This window comes from Cyprinodon tularosa, unplaced genomic scaffold (assembly GCF_016077235.1).
Source record: "Cyprinodon tularosa strain WSP-4 unplaced genomic scaffold, ASM1607723v1 ctg26, whole genome shotgun sequence".
Classification (NCBI taxonomy): Eukaryota; Metazoa; Chordata; class Actinopteri; order Cyprinodontiformes; family Cyprinodontidae; genus Cyprinodon; species Cyprinodon tularosa.
In genome coordinates this window covers 538,230-557,295 of record NW_024038961.1, presented here as the reverse complement: position 1 = coordinate 557,295, position 19,066 = coordinate 538,230, and the positions used below count along the sequence as shown (strand labels likewise).

At 38.2% G+C, this 19,066-nt stretch overlaps 1 protein-coding gene and 1 long non-coding RNA gene across 4 annotated transcripts in view; one reads left to right on the top strand and one right to left on the bottom strand.

Moving 5' to 3' along the window:
- Positions 1-1,487: 1,487 nt before the first annotated feature.
- LOC119785889 lies at positions 1,488-18,732 on the bottom strand. Of its 3 annotated transcripts, none has more exons than XR_005281109.1 (4): positions 18,425-18,732; positions 17,773-17,878; positions 17,528-17,653; positions 1,488-2,165 (listed from the first exon to the last, which is right to left on the bottom strand). It is a non-coding gene; the product is annotated as an uncharacterized LOC119785889 (long non-coding RNA). The 3 variants fall into 3 exon arrangements; XR_005281108.1 differs by having other exon boundaries at positions 17,777-17,878; positions 18,425-18,730; XR_005281110.1 differs by lacking the exon at positions 17,773-17,878 and having other exon boundaries at positions 18,425-18,721.
- Positions 16,590-19,066, top strand: part of col1a2 (collagen, type I, alpha 2) — an 18,148-nt gene continuing 15,671 nt past the window's right edge. The window contains exons 1-2 of the mRNA XM_038288774.1: positions 16,590-16,799; positions 18,361-18,365. Coding sequence (XP_038144702.1) covers positions 16,730-16,799; positions 18,361-18,365 — 75 coding nt within the window. The 5' untranslated portion in view covers positions 16,590-16,729. The remainder of the gene's footprint in view (positions 16,800-18,360; positions 18,366-19,066) is intronic.

The window sequence follows — 19,066 nt, the reverse complement described above, 5'->3', positions numbered from 1 at the left end:
TTTAAGCAATAACTAGTAATTCATCTTATGCTCTAAAACATATGACCAACACTGCTTTGGAGAATTCTTTCAATTCAGCTACATTAGAGAGTTTCAAAGCATGAGTTCCACTCACAACAAAGCAGCTCTACTGAAATTAAAGTCTAAACTTTGACATCACCGCTCCAAAACTTTAACTGCAACCTCACACTGGTTCTACCATGTTTTATGTACTTTTTTATCAATTATTGTGGAAATTTATGTCAGAGGAAAACAAGCGCACAACTATTACCATTTCCATGGTATAAGCCAAGCTTATGAACCAGTTCTAAGTTTGTAGGCAGTGGTAGGGTAGATAAAAACAAAGGCTTTATGCACAGTTACATGACAGAAAGGTATGTGTGAAACAAGCAATAGATTAGTGCCACAAAGCTTCAAACTCCTTCAAAAGGTCTTTTATTCTAGATCGTCTTTCATAAATTATTTTTAAACCCTTTTTTAGTACCTGAATTTTGTATATCAGTTTACTGACTCCACCCATCTATCTATCCATTATTCTCCTGCTTATTCCATCAGGGTCTGGGGCCTGTGCATATCTTCAGCAGTCCATGGGCAACAGGACAATACAGAGACATGCACACACACACACACACTCACACCTAAGGACAATTTAGAGATAACCTACCAGTCCTTATTTTGACTGTGGGAAGAAGCCGGAGTACCCAGAGAGAACCCCTGCATGCACGGGGAGAACATGCAAACTCCATGCAGAAAGACCCCGGGTAAGGAATCGAAACCAGGACCTTCTAGCCAGGGGCAGAGCTAGATGGGGGGCCAGGTGCCCGCTCCCACCATTTTTTCCCTCTAATACAGATGGGGGCAGCAGTAATACTCTCAAGTGGAATATTCAAAACGTTTTGATTTTTTGTGGTTAATTATACACATCAGTATACTAACATCAAATATGATGAATTCAGAATTCATGCTCTTTTCAAAACGACATTTTGTGTATTATGGGGTAAAGAGAAAATGTGTCTTTGCAAGTCAATCTGGGAGTCTTCAATGAAATCATAGATAAATAACAATTTTATTGTTTAAATATATATATGTCCACTTGTTAGCATAGGCTGTAGGAAAGTATAGTTTGTCTTTATTTAGAAAATATGGATGTTTTGCTCGTTAATTTTCCTGTTGGAACAGTGTAGATTGACCCAGAGTTTATCCAGTTTCGGCCACCCCTCAGTGTACATTGGTTATTGCCTGTTCACCCTTATAAAAATGTTCTGCCTACGCCTCTGCTTCTAGCTTCAAAGCAACTGTGCTACAAACTACGCTACTGTGCAACATGACATATTTGGTGACTCATAGTAACATATTTTATGTTCACAACTTAAGGCTAAGGTCTGTTCTATTCCATCTGGCAAAATGATAATGTGGTTTATTTAAGTTGGCATGAATGAAGTGAATTAGTCCCACCTGCAGCAATGCATCCAAACAACAGTAATTTTTAATTTAAAAATTTAAAATTTTTACTGTTCCATTTTCTTAAATTTGTGCTATATTTGTCCACTGTAAATATGGTAAAATAATGTCAATTTAGTTTCAATAGAAAACTGAAAAAATGTCTTCCTCACTAAAAGCAAATGCAATTTAGCCAAAGTCAGTAAATGCATCACTAGATGCTTAAGAAGTTTCAGACACTACCAGCAACATCCATCAGTCTAACACTCATGTTTCATCCTATAACTCTACTTCCGTCCTATTTGGAGCTGGATTTAAATGAAAAGCCTGGGCCTGAGTGTCCAGCTACAAATCATAGGCTGGGTTTAAGCTTAAGCTTCAGATTTGTTTCATGGTTGCCTTAAAAGCTAGAGTTTTTAACTGCCTTTATTTCCTGTGTTTGCAGGACGGTCTACTTCTAGTTCAAACCACCCCATCCTCACAAGAAGTAAAAAATAATCCATACAGAAAATATACCTAATCATATCTAATCAGAAAATCCTACTGCAGCATGAAATAGATAGAACCCCCCCACCCCCGATCAACAAATTTGTCTGAAGATACTGGATCCAGCTGTATTCCTCTCCCACATCTGGTGGATCATTTAGGTCTGGAGGACTCGTTTTACTTCCTTGTTGTCACACCAACTGTAGCCGTGTAAAGTGAAGCCAGGCGCTGAGATCCTCCTAAAAAACAAAGAAAGAAACTCACTGGCCTTTCAAACAGATCAACAACATCAACTGTGAATATGCTATAAAAGCACTAAATGCTGAAATGTTCCACATCATTTAATGTTGACACTCATGGATTATAGAAAGAATAATAATCATTAATATATTGGTTACAGAGAAAATACCTGTGAAAGAAAAAAAGATGTCTGGTTTCATGTTAGTATTTCTCTAAGTAGCTCCCATTCCTTTGGTGGGAGAAGCCAGACATAAAGGGGCTGGCATATGTTAATCCTCAAGCGCTCACAGAAAGTTTTTATCCCCTTCCTCTCTAACTTTGACCTCTATTCTGGAGCTCTTAGGTGTCATCAATCACCCTTCCTGCAGGAACACATCTGGCTGGCTTTTTTGGAAATAATCTGAGAGGAAGATCACATAAAAAGGAATATATATATGAAACAGTATCTTCTATTTCTTGTTACCAAATGGTGTCTATCAAAGCTTGCCGTATTAATGTAGACCGAATTACAGAAGAGAACAGGTTTTCCTCCTCCTTAAAAACTTACACAAAAGTCCAGGAACCAGAGTAATCTGGAGGAGGTGGAGCTAAAGTAACACAATGATGGGAGGAGCTATGAAAGTCACACAGCTGTGCTTATTAAGGTATTTATTCTATAGTGGACCAACTTCCACAACTCGGGTTGCTTTGCTCTAGGCTATGTCTTTGATAACCATCAGAAGTGTGTATGTTTTATCTTGGTTATGGATGAAGTTTATCGTCTCTACTGCTCCTTGTGTGTCATCCTCCTGTGCCCCCCTCCCCCCCAGACGTGTAATGATATACAGCTGTGTTAAAGTTACCCCAAACCAACCAGTGAGGGAGAGAGAGAGGTTGTTCAGACAGCTGAACTCATTTCATGTGTGCTGTAATGTGGAAACGATTTCAGCCTTCTCCTCTCTCTCCAGAACTCAGCTCAGTTTTAACCCCTGAAACACCAGAGAAGATCTGACTCACTGAACACCTTCCAGACTGCTTCTTACTTCTCTCCGATCGCAGCACTACAGCTGATCCTATTTATACTGTAACACAAATATATTCTCGTTTTTTCTTCCTTTTATGGAAATTATTTTCAAATATTCAAAAAACATTAGGACTAGTAGGCTACGGATCATTACCTCATATAAGTTCTCTTCCTAAAAGTTTAAGGAATAAAGCCACAATTTTTTTAATGATATTTTGATATGCAGAATATTTAAAGATTTATAGAAAAGAAGATGGCTTTACCTAAAAAGTCAAATAAAACAAAATAGATTCTGTATAGTTTGAATTTCATTTTCTTTCTCATAAACGATACAAAAAAAGAGAAAGTAGAGCCTGCTTATACAGCAAAAGAAAAATAATCGCTTTTAAGCGTTTGTCCAACATTTGTCAACAGTCCTCTTTACTCTGATTGCCCTAAATAAAATAAAATCAGATCAGTTTCCTTTAGAAGTCAACAACTTTTTAACTACAGTGTAGTTGTGTATTTAACAAAAGCTGTTTTGTTCGGAAAAGCTCTGATCCAAAGAGCAAGCTGAATTCTTGCCCTTTTATATTATTGTTTTTTTAATAAATATAAAACACTTCCTGTTGGAAATCACGCCGATATGAGCATCCTCACAGGATGACAGTATCATGCTGCGTGAATGCTTTTGTTGTTCAGGAACAGCACCATAAAGAAAAAGATTATATAACACTATGCAAAGAGTTAAACTTTGGTTAGAGAACTGTTCAATCATTCATCTGTAAGTTAAAAGGGCAAAGCAACAGTGACATGGTGATCCACCTAAAGTGACAGGTCAGATGAAGATGAAGAGGTCCATGTGTTCTCTGGGGGAGCTGCAGAGATCTACACCTCAAGTGCTAGAAGAAAGTTTAAAAAAAAAAAAAAACCTTGTAAAGAACATGGTAAAAATATATGAAAAGGCATTCTAGTAAAATAGAACCACAGTTAAATTTGTGGCCTATTTGGTACAAAATACTAAGGGTCTGATCCCCAGAAAGTTTATGTGAGGTCCTCTGGTTCAGGCTTGCCCTGCACACCCAGAACCAGAACCAAACACGGAGAAACTGTTTTTAGTTTTCATGCTCCACTAATCTGGATCAAACTCCCAGAAAACTACTATAAAAGTGCTGAAATCTTAAGCTGCTTTAAATCCAGATTAAAAATGTACTTGCTTAGTATCCTTTGACTCTGCTTTCTAAACATTGTTAGTTCAGTTTTTAGTCCTACTTCCTTTCATTTTATTATCAATCATTTTATTATCAGTTTTTTTTATCATCTTGTCTTTTAAATTATTATTTCACATTCTTTTTAATTTCATGTTCATTATGTATTTAATAATCTATATGCCACTACAGTGTACTTTTCTCTCTTTTGCTATCTATTTATGTTTGCTATAGACTTTGCTTGCCTTGTGAAAACATGCAAACTTGTTAGCACCTGCAATACTTATCTTTAAAGTAGGTGCAAATTGAATTGCTTGATAGCCTTTATGAATATGCAGATCATATTCCAATGACCAGATTAAACAAATTTATGAGAGGAGGACTACAAATGTAAAAACCAACCACCTGCTAAGTAATTTCTCAAAGTGATTGTGGAAGCAGTTTTTTGTGTCTATATTTTAATACGTTAGAAAGTCTGGAAAAATACGTCTGCAGAAGGGAGTCGTTAAATCATTTTAGCCTGCACTGAACTGTCTAACTTTCTGGAAACATTTCAGTAATGGAAGAAGAAATTGCCTGTTTTGTAAACAAACCCATACTTGTTTGCTATATTACTTACTCAAATGGACATTGTTTATCCTCAGCACATGCACTTGTTGCACATGCAATTTGTTTCTGTTAACACAATTGAACTCATTAAAATTAATTTGGATTCTTTGAAGATCAGGGGTCCATTTCACGAAGCAGGTTAAAAAAAAACTCAGATTTTTTAGCCTAAGCTCGGGAACTAAGAGTTTTCCGTTTCACAACGGCTGTTTTGAATTAGTTCAATCAACTCTTAAGACGTCCACTCAGAGTTAAGCGCATGCATATCAAGTTTAAAAAGCCATCATCAGTGGATTGTAGAGTCGACGAGTCACCATGACAACAGGAAGAGCCTATTTCACCCCACTGGAACTCAAGGTTTTAATTAGAGACATTAAAAAAAATGGAGAATGTGTTTAAAAGACAAAGAAACAGAGCTACATCTGCACAGGAGAGGAAGATAGCAAAGGAGAAGATTATTGCTCAAGTTAATGTGCAGATTAATATGAAGCAGGCAGTTTTTAAATTTATTAAAAAACTCTCCGCTCTGTCCTTCAATTTGTAGTTTACTAAAATAAAAATCATTCTGATCAAAATCACACTCCTATAGTATATAATATATTTTCTGAATGCAGAAACTTAATTTCAGAAAATAAAAAAGGCTAAATTATACTAGTAAGAATTCAGTTTTATATACCTAGAAATGTTTACACATTTTAATTGGCCCTTTTGACATTTATCAACTTCACTCAATATGTATGTATGAATGATATCTGAAATGCATTTCTTCATAGCGAAAATAATACAAATGCTGACCAGTAACAATAGGAACATGAAGATCTGGAATAAATTTCTAGACATTCAGAATTTTTATTCTAGATGTGACGAATTTCATTTTTTTTTTATTGGTAATTTTGACAAGGAAAACAGTTTTTTTTTTCAGATATCAGGAATACATGTTCAGTAAAACTAATACATAACAAAACGGACAAGAATGATGGAAAAAAAGTGCCCATCATTCTATAATAAGATCCTCATCAAACAGACATGCAATGATTATTTCAATACACAAAACTATGACAAAAATCTGACAATGTCAGAAATAAAACAACGTGATTGGCTGTAATGAGAGCAGGGACAGAGGACACTCTGAGTTTACTGAAGAAAACCTGCTACTGACCAGGTTAGCTCAGGGGAGAATGTTACTATGGTGACTGAAACAGAGGTTGAGGAAACTCTCTTTGTGAACCAGAAAACACAGAGTTTAGAGTTTACTTTAAGGTTTAGAAAACGTAAGAATTTTCAGTAAACCAGTTTCTTAAAACGGACCCCAAGACTTAAGTGTTGTAGAAATCTAACATTGCACATCACCTGGAAAACTGCAAAACACAGTAATAGCAGGATCATGCCATGGAGAGGTTTACATAAGTTTCAATTGTTTCTTTTCATGTAGTTTTCACTTACGACATTTTTCTTGCTGGATATCATTACCCTCCCTCTAAATCACTTAAAGGGAACACAATATTTGTTGCTCGTAATACGATTAACAACAGCATTAGTTCTCAGGTAGCAATTTTTAGCTTTCAGGCTCTAAAATTTAACCCTCTCCCTGGTAGCAAACAGTTTTTCTTATTTAGATTCTGCTCAGTTATTTATCCATTAAAGGTGTTGTAGGAGATCTTGGAAAAAAGGTTCCAGCAAGTTATATATTTGAACATACACACCATGCCTCTCCCTTCAGATCAACCCGTGAAACCCTGCCTTCGAAACACATGAACGCACATGCTGTCTGCGACGCGTCTAGATCAGTAGGAGCAGCGCTATGATCACTCCTCTGAAACAGTTTATTAATGTCTTAATTAACTTAAAATGCAGAAATCCAGCAAAACATGTTCGCTTTTATTATCCTGGTGCCTGCAGTTTGGATTACGTCCATGAAAAGCGCATTCCAGCTGGTCGCCTCCGCTGTGGTAAACCGGAGGCTGAATGGGTTGAATGGGATTCCTAGTGACAGCTCACCGCTGGTATGTGGGGTAGAGTCCTGCAACGGGTCGGGTACCCGCGGGTCCCCGACGGGTCACCCGCTAAAATGCTCTTTTGCGGGTGAAAAATACATAAATAAAAATAAACGGGTCGGGGGTCGGGTGGATATTTTTTTAGTGCGGGCGGGTAGTTGGTGATTTTTTTTTTATGCGTGTGTGTTGTTATGGACATCAGAAATGTTATATTAATCAGGCACTGGGGTCACCCTTGTTGTAGCTTAAAGCCCTGCCGGTAGTGTGGGCTTCCCTCCAAAAAGGCCACAGTCAGTGCATACACGTCTGCTGCAGTGTTAATGACGCTGTTCTGCAGCGCAGCGTACTATAGCCTATTACTTGATGTGTTAACGGGTCGGGTTGTGGGTTAAATATCAACGGGTCGGGTCGGGTTCGGATTTGAATTGAAGATATCCGCAGGTGACGGTCGGGTTCGGTAGTCATCCTAACAGTTTCGGGCGGGTGCGGGTTGGTAAAACTCGACCCGTGCAGGACTCTAATGTGGGGGTCTGAGCGGCTCCGACAGAAATAATATTAGAAGGCAGGATGGTAATCTGGATGAACTGACTGCAACGACGATGTTTTCAGGTGGATTTTCTCACTTCAAAATAGATTCAAACTCATTTTTACCCACTGATCACAGCAAATATATCTGCCATTGTTACAGGCAAAAAAAAAGGACAGGGTAGCTCCGCCCAACACGCATCAGACCCACTTTTTCCACCAGAGCAGCAATTTTGGTCGACTACAGTGCAGCACATAGTCGAAAAAGGGAGCCAGTCGGGGTTGAAGCGACCGAACCTGACCCGGTGATGGTAGCCTGGACACCTGCGAACCTGTGCTTCCCCCCACCTGCCTTACCGGTCCCCAGCCCCCCTCCTCCAGCTGAGGAAGGGCAGCTCATGGCTCTCTGCTGAGGCCCAGCCCAGTTAGCGGCCCCCCAGAAAAAGTGTCCTCCTGTTCAAAATCTGGTCACCCTAGCAAAGATGCTTCAGCCGCACATCAGAACTACACTTGTACAAGCATCAAAAATGAAGTATTATGCACATTTTTGCTGCTCTTGCTGCTTTAGGTGCGAATGTAGCATAACAGTGGTGTCCTGCACGAGCATTGGGAGGTTGATTCGTTCATGTGTCAGGGTACGCACACAGGGAGGGACAAGCAGACGACCATTATTGGCGCCTCAGGAACCAATCGTGTACAAGGGACCATCTTTTGTGATTGGTTGGAGTTATTCATTGATTTCTCTCTGTAGCAGTGACCATTTATTGTAGTTTTATTTCCAGACCTTCTATTTCACCGCTTGCTAAGCGGCTGTGGTGAGATCTTTAAGTCACATGGTAAAAAATGCATCAGAAAAGATCTCCTACTGCATCTCTGATTTTTGCTTTACGCTAAGACAGATTCAACCACAGAAAAACTAACAGGACTATTAGGAAAGATTTTCCCAGCTTTTTAGTTCAGATGTTACTCAGTGCTTAGAGGACCAATCATTCCCTCTTTACATGTTCATATTGTTTGTAGCAGTCCAATAGTTTCCCAGTTAGATTTGCAGGACTTTTTTTTTCTCTCTCTCAAACCACGGCCCAGCTCTATCTAGCAATTAACTGCCTGCCGTGGACTCTGGTGACATTGTGTGGGGATATTTCTGTAACGTTTATTATGCCTTTGCTGACCAGACTGTGAGTCATTTAGACATAGAAGCAAATCTACCACAGGCACTGCTTCCCTCTAAGGGAGGTGCCTTGCTCTCACTTCTATTCTCTTCATTTCCTTTTTTTTTATTTGAGAGATGATTTTGTTTATTTCCCATCTCTTTAGTTTGCATACAGAGAAGAAGACATTTGGGAGGTCTGAACAGACTTTAAAATGTGCTCTTAGAGTTAAATTTAGTAATGTATTCAGTCAGATTCATGGATTTTCAACACTCCAACTGGAGCTCTATGTTAGATATTTATATTTCTGCCCCACTTCACACTCCCTGCTTTTACAGTATATGAAAATCTTATAAGGAGAGGAAGCATACTTAGAATAACAATTCACAAATTTGACATGTATAATTTTAGGTACTTGACTGAGTGGCTCCTCCTTAAAATCCAAGTCTGTTTTTCCCTGATCCCCCTACTTTCTTCTTTCCACTGTGGCTGCTGCACAGACAGACAGCAGGATGAACTCCACCAAAGGCCTCAGCATGCTCATATACGCTCAGGCCTGTCTAGCCAACCAGTAATCCAAATTCTTTAACCCAGCCTGCATTTTCCACACATTAACAGTGCCTGGAGCCTCATATAGAGCAGAAGAGGGAAGCCACTGCAAAACATCACTAAGAGCTAAGGAAAAGGCTATATTTCTAAAAGAATCTGTATCCAATACATTGTTTGATTATTTGAGAAGACAAATCTACTTGATACACATCATTTTTATTTAGACATTTTAAAATCTCTTTAAAAAATCATGGCTAAATTAGGATACAGGTATTTTCTCGTGGCTAAAAGCTTATCTTAGCACACTTAAATAAATTGTCCGGATTCTTTGTTCTTACTTTTGCAGAAAATTGCACATTGCCTCCTGAGATCCTTTTTATTCTACAGTCAGATAAAGTCGTCCATTTCTGTTTGTGCTCATTTTAGTTGTTTAAAATCACTCAAACTAACTCAAAAGTGCACAGGCTACATTAGCTGATATCAAATCCCAATATTCTTATGAAGGGCAATTGTTAGGTTCAAAAGTAGAACAACTCCAGCTCCACTAGTCTTTGGCCAAGAGAAATTACTTTGAGAGGTGAGCCAAGATAGAGTCCCTGCACAGGGAGAGTGATGCAAATTCCATGAAGAAGGAACTTCTGCAGGATTTGAACCCAGGACCTTCCTGCTCCAAAGGAACTTTGCAACTTGCACCGCTATAATACATCAGTCCAATCTAAATCTGCCAAAAAGAGAAGAAAGATTTGAATCCCCCTATGTATTATTTCAATGTTCTGTCTTTTCTCTTTTTTCTTTCTGGAACCTGAATTTAGCTTTTGGCATTAATAAAATATTTTTTAATTTAAATTGAATTGACAGTCATTTGTGCAAAAATGTCAAAAATGATATGATGTTGTGTTTCAGTGTTTGTTTTAAAACTAACCAGAGGCATTGAAAAAAAAAATAGTATTCTGCAGGATAAAACTACACAAACTGGTACTAATAGGACAAGGGCATTCTATGAAATTATAAAAGGAGAATGTTCACCAATGTCACTTTAATGGTTTGAAAGAGATTAACCAGGCCATGACAGGGTGATATATCATTAGAAAAACAAGCCACTACTCTTAGGATTACTTTGGTTTCTACCAACTTAATTCAATATAATCTATTTTAATAAGTAAGTGAAATGTTAATCATATTAACTTAAGATAATCAATGAACCTTCAACTTTTTTTTCTTATCTGCTTCTCTCCGGTTAACTCAACTGAACCCAATTTATTTTATGCTCATATTCAAAACTTTATGGCAAAGACCAAGAAGCTGCAGATTGTAGATCTGCCAGAGGCTGGAATGAGCTCAAAGTAAAAAAATATATATATATATTTATATATACGTGTGTGTGTGTGTATATATATATATATATATATATATATATATATATATATATATATATATATATATATATATATATATATATATATATATATATATATATATATATATATATATATATATATAGATTTATATACACTGCAAAAAAATTTCAATCCTAATAAGTAAATTTCTCTTAAAATAAGTGCATTTTCTCTTGAATTGAGGAGGTAAGTGAGACACTTTGCCAGTGGAACAAGACAATTTACATTTAAAATAAGAAAGAACAATTGCATTTTCTTATTTTAAGTGAATTTTATCTAATGATCTTATTTTAAGAGTAAAAATACTCATTACATTGGCAGCTCCTCTTACTTACCTACTCAAATTAAGGGTAAATACACTTAATTTAAGAAATCTTTACTTATTTCTAGATTGTTTTTGCAGTGTATAAAGAAAGACCATCAACTGAACCCACTTTCTTTAGCTCTATGCAAGGTCAAAGCTCATAATTTGGGGATTATCATGTAAAATGTTGAGGGAGTGAGCCACCACTCCACTGGAAGAGTTAAGGATCTAACAGAAACAGTAAGGTTATGCAGTTATGATTGTTAGAATCAGGCTGGACTGGATGTAATCTGAACATGGTTATATTATTACACTGTATAATATTTTAAATAAAGTAAGAGATTTAAAGCAAAATTTAACAAATTTGATCTCTAATCAAAAGGACGACTTATCTGTGTTGCAGCTGGTCTTGGGATTAATTGGAGTGAACTGTTTGAATTTAAAAAGCATATATAATCTAAATTAATTGTTCCTCCTATTGCAGCCACTCGCTCTGTCCTGGGCTTATCCTGGCCATTACCTTGAGTCCACACAGAAACAGATAACTGACAATAAATCTGCACGCCGACATAAACTCACAGTCAGACTCAGATCCTCCAGCTTTAAATAATGACCCTCCAGTTTTCTTCTGTCATCAGAGAACTGTGAGCTCCTTTGAGTCGGTGCAGCAAACATCTTAAAGATCCATTTCTCTCCAGCTGATATTTAAATTACAGCATTTGTTCAGGCAGTAGTGTGCAAACAACAAACACTAACAAAAGACAAACATTTCAGTGAGTTGGTGTGATACTGAAAACAGGAACTCAATGTATTATTATCTTATTTGAACAAAGCGTTACTTTTTCTTTCCTTTCTAAACAGCAGCGTTTTTTTTGCCGTTATTTTAAATGCCACCTTGGCGAAATACTAACCGGTAAATGATCAGTGATATGGAAAAATTTGAAAAATAACTCATTTTAACAGTAAACATCAGAACAAAAGCCAGGATCTGTTGAACGATCAAAAGATATGATAAAACAGAAAGAGCGTTACACTTTCTCTCCTGTGAAGAAGGCTTCTTTAGAGTTTTCATGAAGGAGACTGAATTAAAAGAAGCGCCTGGAATATAGGCTGTAATTTAAAAAACCTCATCCGCCCCTGCATGTCTGCCACTGTGTGCACATGCAGTGCCCCTTTTAATTAGTGCCTTTAGGAGAGAGGCTACTTTTTATCTCACAATATAAATACTCTACATTTTCTTTGAAATAATCTTTCCTCCTCTCCATATTGTTTTTCTTTACTTTGTGTCATATTTCCTTCCTATGTCTAAACAGCACATGAGTTTGAGAACCTCACAGAAGGCAGATAACAGCTTAAGCTCTTTCAGATTCCTATGAGTGGAGCAGACAGAGTCCACCTTAGGGGTGTGCAAAATAATCGTCATATCGATGCATCGCGATTCTAATTGTTGTGATCTACTGCATCGATTCTTGAAGGCAAGAATCGATTATTAAAAAAAAAAAAAATAAAAAAAATTTTTTTTTTTTTTTTTTTTTTTTTTATCATTTCAGTTTTCAAGTTGAAACATTTTAATGTTTTCGTTTCATTGGTTTGAAGGACCACTGAGGCCATGTAAACGGCACTGATTATCCTTATTTTGTTATTTTAAGTTTGATGAATCCTAAGATCTTTTTGTCAGTGTGTCCACGCCGGTAATAGTAATATTTCTGTCCAGTATTTGTTTTCATGGCAACACCTCCAAAAGTCATTTCAATAAATACAGCTATGTATGAATTCGGTTGCTTTCAGTTATGTATCAATTGAAGACACTATCCAGATCATACCCAGCCAGTCAGCCACTGGTAAGGGCTGTATCCTTTTACTACAGTGTTCAGTGAAAATATTGCAATGCATCGCAATATTTCAAGTATCGTGATGCATCGTGATAGAATCGCATCGTGGCATGTGAATCGTGATTCGAATCGAATCGTGACTTCTTTGCCAATACCCACCCCTAGTCCACCTGTGCACTTTGAACATAAAACAATGAAAGGTATATTTGTGGTTATTCAACAGACTTCAGTAGTTTGTTGGAAAACACTAGTAAACAGAAAGAATAATCATGAACTGGAAAGAAACAAGATCGCCTTAGAAAGTAAAAGCTATACAATGCACTGATAATGCATCCCCAGAATCATGCTGTGGAAGTGTTTCTTTCTTCTGCAAGTACAGGATGGATGGAGCTAAATGAAGGGTAATCCTGACAAAAACCTTAAAGAGGTTTACCTTCCATTAAGGCGGTGGTTGCCAAGTTATTTGCCTTGGCATTTATTACAGCCTGATCCTGAATGTGGAGAAGATGAAGGAGATCATTATTGACTTCAGGAAAAACTGGCCTAACCACGTTCCACTGCTCATCAACAGCTCAGATGTAGAGGTGGTGAGCAGCACCAAATTCCTGGGGGTGCAAATCACAGACACCCTCACCTTAGCTCTAAACACCACCTCACTGGTCAAAAGGGCACAGATGCACTTGAACTTCATGCGGAGGATAAAGAGAGCCCACCCCCCCCCACCCATCCTCACCACCTTCTACAGAAGCACCATAGAAAGCGTTCTGACCAGCTGTCTCACTGTGTGGTGTGTAGGCTGCAGCGCCTCAGACTGGGAGAAAGTGAGAAGAGTAGTGAGAACAGCAGAGAAGATCATCAGGGCTCCTCTTCCTTCCATAAAAGACATTTCATCCCAGCACTGTGTGTCCTGAGCCTGTAACATCATCAATAACCCTTCACACCCCCACCATGGACTGTTCTCCCTGCTGCCCTCTGGGCAGATGCTTCGCAGCAATTAATGCAGGTCCAGCAGGTTCTGCAACAGCATTTCCCAACTGTGATCAAAATGTTGCACTGTCGAAAAACTCTAACCTAGACTCTGCATTAGATTTGTGAACATCATATCTGCACTATCGACATTGCTGATTTCTTTTTTTTTTATATATATATATATATAATCCCTTTTAATGCTCTACGGCATTTTGCAACATTTTTATTTATTTTGCACTGCAATGAACCTTTCAATATCAATGCCTTTCGCACCATGACTGGTTTCCTTTTCTCCTACAGTTTACATTCTGGATCACTTTGTCCAATTCTAAGTCCCCCCTCTATGGGGGCCCACTTTCAGAACCTCTGTGCTGGAGCAACTACCTTGAAAAGCTGCAATCTAGTAATTTAGATTAAACCAAAGCCATTAGTGACTTCTTCCTTTTTTTTCTTTTTTTTTACCAAAATCTAACGTTCTTGCTATCAGTTTAGCCCTACTGGTCTGTAGCAGTTTGCAAAGAAATGTTAGAGTTTGTCTTTCAGGTGGTCTATTGATGATGGAGGTGAATAAAATGCATATTAGTTTGAGATTTTCTGTTGTTATATATTTTAAAAACTAAACTTAATTAATTTTGAGTGGTCTTTGACCTAGCACACTAATAAAACACTTTTTGTAGCTGTGATAGGGATTTAGGAAGTCTTCCCTCTTCAGCAAATAGGAATGTGTTTTTTTAGGTACAGATGGAAATATTCCTTCTACTTCCTCCATCACTTTTCTATCCACACAGTAGTTTGTTTCAAGTGTGACTACCGTACATAACACTGCATCTTTCCAAAGCCACAGGCAGACAAGATAACATCAAACATTTCTTTTTTTACCTCTTTGATATTATCACTCAATTTGATCTGATGACTAATCCTGCTGATTTAAGTTTGCTGTTCCTTATCAGAGTCATGATATGTAATAAGTGTGCTGCATCATCTCTATCTCACAGCGTAATTATGAGATATACAGCGAGACAGAGGTGAGTGAGGATGAAGCTTAAAGTGTGAATATTAAAGGATCTGTACGCAGGCTCAGTTTGCAGGACTGTAAAAGATAAAAGTGGAAAAGTCGGATTGTTTATTTATTGTGAAAAGTTAGATGATAGAACCTGTTGTGGTCTAAAACAAAAGCATTACATTAATTTATTGGAGATTTTTTTTTCCCCACAGCCACTCAAATCTGTTTATATTTTTTTGTTTTAAATCTCAAACACTCTAAAAGAGTGAAGTAGTACAGTATTCATTCTGCAAAGAGCTCTGAAGTCTGATGATGTGGAACTTTTCAGCCATCTTTATTTCCTTGGGCTGTCTGTCTGGTCTCTTCCACCCACTTCAGGGCTTCAGTAAAGCTCTGCAGCGACTGAGAGCCTTGCCATCTTCAAAACACATTTCATCTCATTTGCTCCACCTCTTCTTCTCCTTCTTTTTTTATTGTAATTCTCAGGTTTAACTCAAGCAAAAACTTCAAACGAAAATCTTGCAAAAGGGTTTTCCCTCAATTGCCTTGTTTAGAGTACAAAGGTTGGGGGCAGAAAACAATACAATAACAGAAATATAGGTTTTTATTAGAGGAATGTGACCGGTATGACAAAGTCTGAAACCTTCCCATAATTTTCACAAGTAAATCTGAGACGTTCGTTTGGGAGACATTGATGCACAGAAGCCGTCTTTGAAGTCAATGGTATAATTTGAAAAGCATTCTGGAGCTGAATTGATGTTAGGTTGAGTAAGAAGGTTTCAGGCAGAAAAATCTTCTCCATTAGGTGTAGGAGGGGATGATAATACCGACAATAATCAAGAGACTACCTCATCTTTTCAATTACAAAAACTGTGTCTAGGCAAAAAGGTGTGACCAAATCACAGCATCTGAGCTTTTTTTTTTATTTAAAGGGGCCATAATTGCAAAATATACATAATTATTCTTGTTCAGCAGTCTATGACTTGGAATGAGCTGTAAAGTGCTTGATGGGGCCCTGGATATTGTTGGAGTGGTAGTGAAGCCTATAACATGTCTGGTCATGTGGGTAGGAAAGAGCTGCACAAAGAGAGAGCAAAAGAAGGAGGGAAAGTAGTTCTTCTTCACATCTGCATTTACTCTGAAGTTTCTCCCAGCATTGTGCATGAGACACTGCATCCTCCGACAGAGTTATAACAGAGAGAAAGCTGCATTGATTCTCAAAAGGTATTATTATTTAAACTTCCAAACATGAAAAACTCAAGTTTGTCTAAGTGGACTTGATATAAAATGCTCAGTAGTTGAAGGTTAAATATTCCTGAGATAAATGGTTAAATGTTGCAAAACACTTTACATCTCAGGTCAATTAAATCAACTACAAAATAAGACTCCAGCTCCGTGCGTAACGACGCAAACGTCCGGTCTAGAATTAAACAGATAACGCCAAAAAATAAAACAACATAAAGCATAACCAGAATCCGAGAAGAGGTTGACTAAGTTTTTCCTGGTGGTAAAACATCCCCACCAACCCTCGTCGTGTTTTTGGCGCATTTTACGCACAAATCAGCGCGCATTGCCCTTTTACGCACTGGCCTGGTCGCCGCACCGACGCTCTGTAAGAAAAGAGTAAAGTTAGGCCTTCCTCTGCCTTATAAACCTCGACGCTGTCCACGTCCTCAAAAAGAATGGATCTAATTAAAACGTTGCACTCGTCATCATCGCCAAAGCTTGTGCCAAACTCTTTTCTGTTGGAGAGGGGAAAAGGCAGGGAGATGCAGGACTACATGACTGCCTCCAAACTGCAGAGGGATGGGAGTCAGATTGGGTTTCTCCTCTCTCATTGGTTGACGGGCCGACTTTTGACACGCAGACCAGGGACCCTCCTGCCATATAAATAGGCCTGATAGATCTTTATTATTCTAGCATCACGGCAGCAGGCATCTGCAAAGTTTGGAGTAACTCTTGTCACCACAACTGTATGCCTGCTTAAAGGTGGTTTAAAGTCAGGGGCTCTGCGGCACAAGGAGTCTGCATGTCTGCTTAGACATGCTCAGCTTTGTGGATACTCGGATTCTGTTGCTGCTTGCAGTAACTTTATACCTAACGACATGCCAATGTAAGTTTTGATTGTCTACTCTTTCTCTGTGATGGATCTAAGCTTTTTTCCCCTCCCTGGGTCCCAGCTGCTTGAGGATGTTTTCGACTGGTTTTTGTTTGGGACTTCCATGATGATGGTCAACCTTAACTCAACGGACAGAGGATTCTTCACTTTATCAAAGGATACAATAGGACATGATTAGTTGTTTTTCTTTAATGGATAAGTTAAAAAAAAAGTATTTCAAATGGGTGAGATCTTCCTAATAACGCCCCTTCCCTGTTATATTGCATGCTGAACTAAAGATGCGGTATTTTCCACTGTCTTTTTTTAGAGAGGCAGGATGAAAAGCTTTTGTGGGGCGTTGGACACATTGTTCCACTCACCCGGCCAAGAAAGGCCACTTTTGCGTTTTTCACGTTGCAATGTCGCCACCTTGTGGTCATAGGGCCAAACTCCAATTTGGCACGAATTTGACTTTTTTTCCCCCCACTAAGCCAAAATCTACATTTTAGGAAAGAGAAATGCAGATAAAGCATCGAGTTACCAGAATATAAAATATATATCTATATTTTTAGTTAATATATCTTATATTTATTTATAATTCACTATTTGAATAACTGAAAATTATCCACAAAAACAAAACAAACAAAAACATTTAAAAGACCAAAAACGATTCCCTTAACTTTAAGATGTGGTGCATCTTTTACATTATATGATGAAAATGGAAAGGAAGAAGGCTGTCTCACATTGCGCTCTAGTATGCCACCTGCTGGATTAAATTTGACATGACATGTCTGAGTTCATAGGGAGGTCCCAGCTGTTCCAGTCTCAGACATTATCTCCAAACCACCCAGGGAGGAGCTGATGCTCACCTGCAAAGTGAATAAACCAGAGAAGAAAACTATTAATATGCCAAACTAAATAATACTTCTTTTTTTTTCTTCAAAGAGCTGAGCTACAAAGAACAGTTGCAAATGTCAAAGGAAATTACCTACATCTTGCTTTGTTTTTACTGGCAGACAAAATATTCCAGTCCAGAGGGCATATGGCAGCCAGTTCAGGCCTGTTATTAAGCTGCAGCTTTCATATCTGGAATGCTGCAGTTTCCCAAGCATAGACATACATTACATAGTTAGAGCACCTCGGTGGTTACAGTGATTCACTGAGTTTGTTAAAGCACACATGGCCTCCAGCTCCTAATTTAGACTGGGCTGAGACATTTTAGACCGCTTGTAGGTTATGAGGAAGCAAATATTGTTTTATTATTTACTTTATATGTTTTATCTTTTGAAGACGGTATGAGTGAAAAGAAAACAATCCCGAAGGCAACAAAGAAAGCTACATTTTATGTCTAATATATCGTCAGTATGTCTAGAATTAAGTATCTCCACCTAGAAAATCATGTTTCTGCTTTCTGTTGAACAGATAATACAGCACAGAATTAAAATTAGGCTAAAATAAGGATTTCTTGCTTGCTGTGTAAGTTTTGAAATGTTCTAACAAGAGTATTCCCTTTTCTCCCCCTGCCCTCGTCTTTCCCTTCCTCCTCGCCCACATCATCGTCTCTACAATGCCACAGTGTCGGTTAGTATGCATGCATGCTAGAACCAAAACAATATACTGTATCTTAAAGACAGCTTTACCTTGTCAACTCCTTCCTCTCACATCCTCCATGTCCTTTTAGACGTATCAGTTGAAGGCTACTGTTAGCCAGTGTTGACCAGTCTAAGCAATCTCAATCACGGCAGCGCATTTCATTTAGGCTTAACTGAGCTATTTCTCTCAGCTTGTTCCCCTTCTTCCTGTCCATGGTAGGATGAGGGTCCCATTGGCTCTAGACTGTGTCAGTGAAAGTTAAAACCATGGTGCTGAGGCACCCGTGAGAGCCTGGCACAAAGGATCCTTTCTGAGGGCGGCAGAGAGGGGGCCAAAGGGAGGTTTGTCACAACCTGCTGATTTTGGGTCAGTTTGGGGTCTAGCTCTGCTTCTCATTTGAGATAGATGCAAAAAACCCACACCTGCAAGTGGGAGAAAAGAAAGAAAAGTGATTCTCTCCTTAAATCTATTTTGATTGAGATTGCCTGGACTCTTGTTTGGCATTACCACAGCATTTCAAGGTGCACCTTGCACTTTGTTTAATGGGCATCTTTGTGGTGCAAATAAGTTGTCGTGCTGCTCATTATGGCTTTGCACTATGGTGAACAAACCTAGCATGAGATACTATTCTCATAATTGCCAACTTACTATACTATATAGGCTTTATGTGATTCAACCCTTATTGTGTT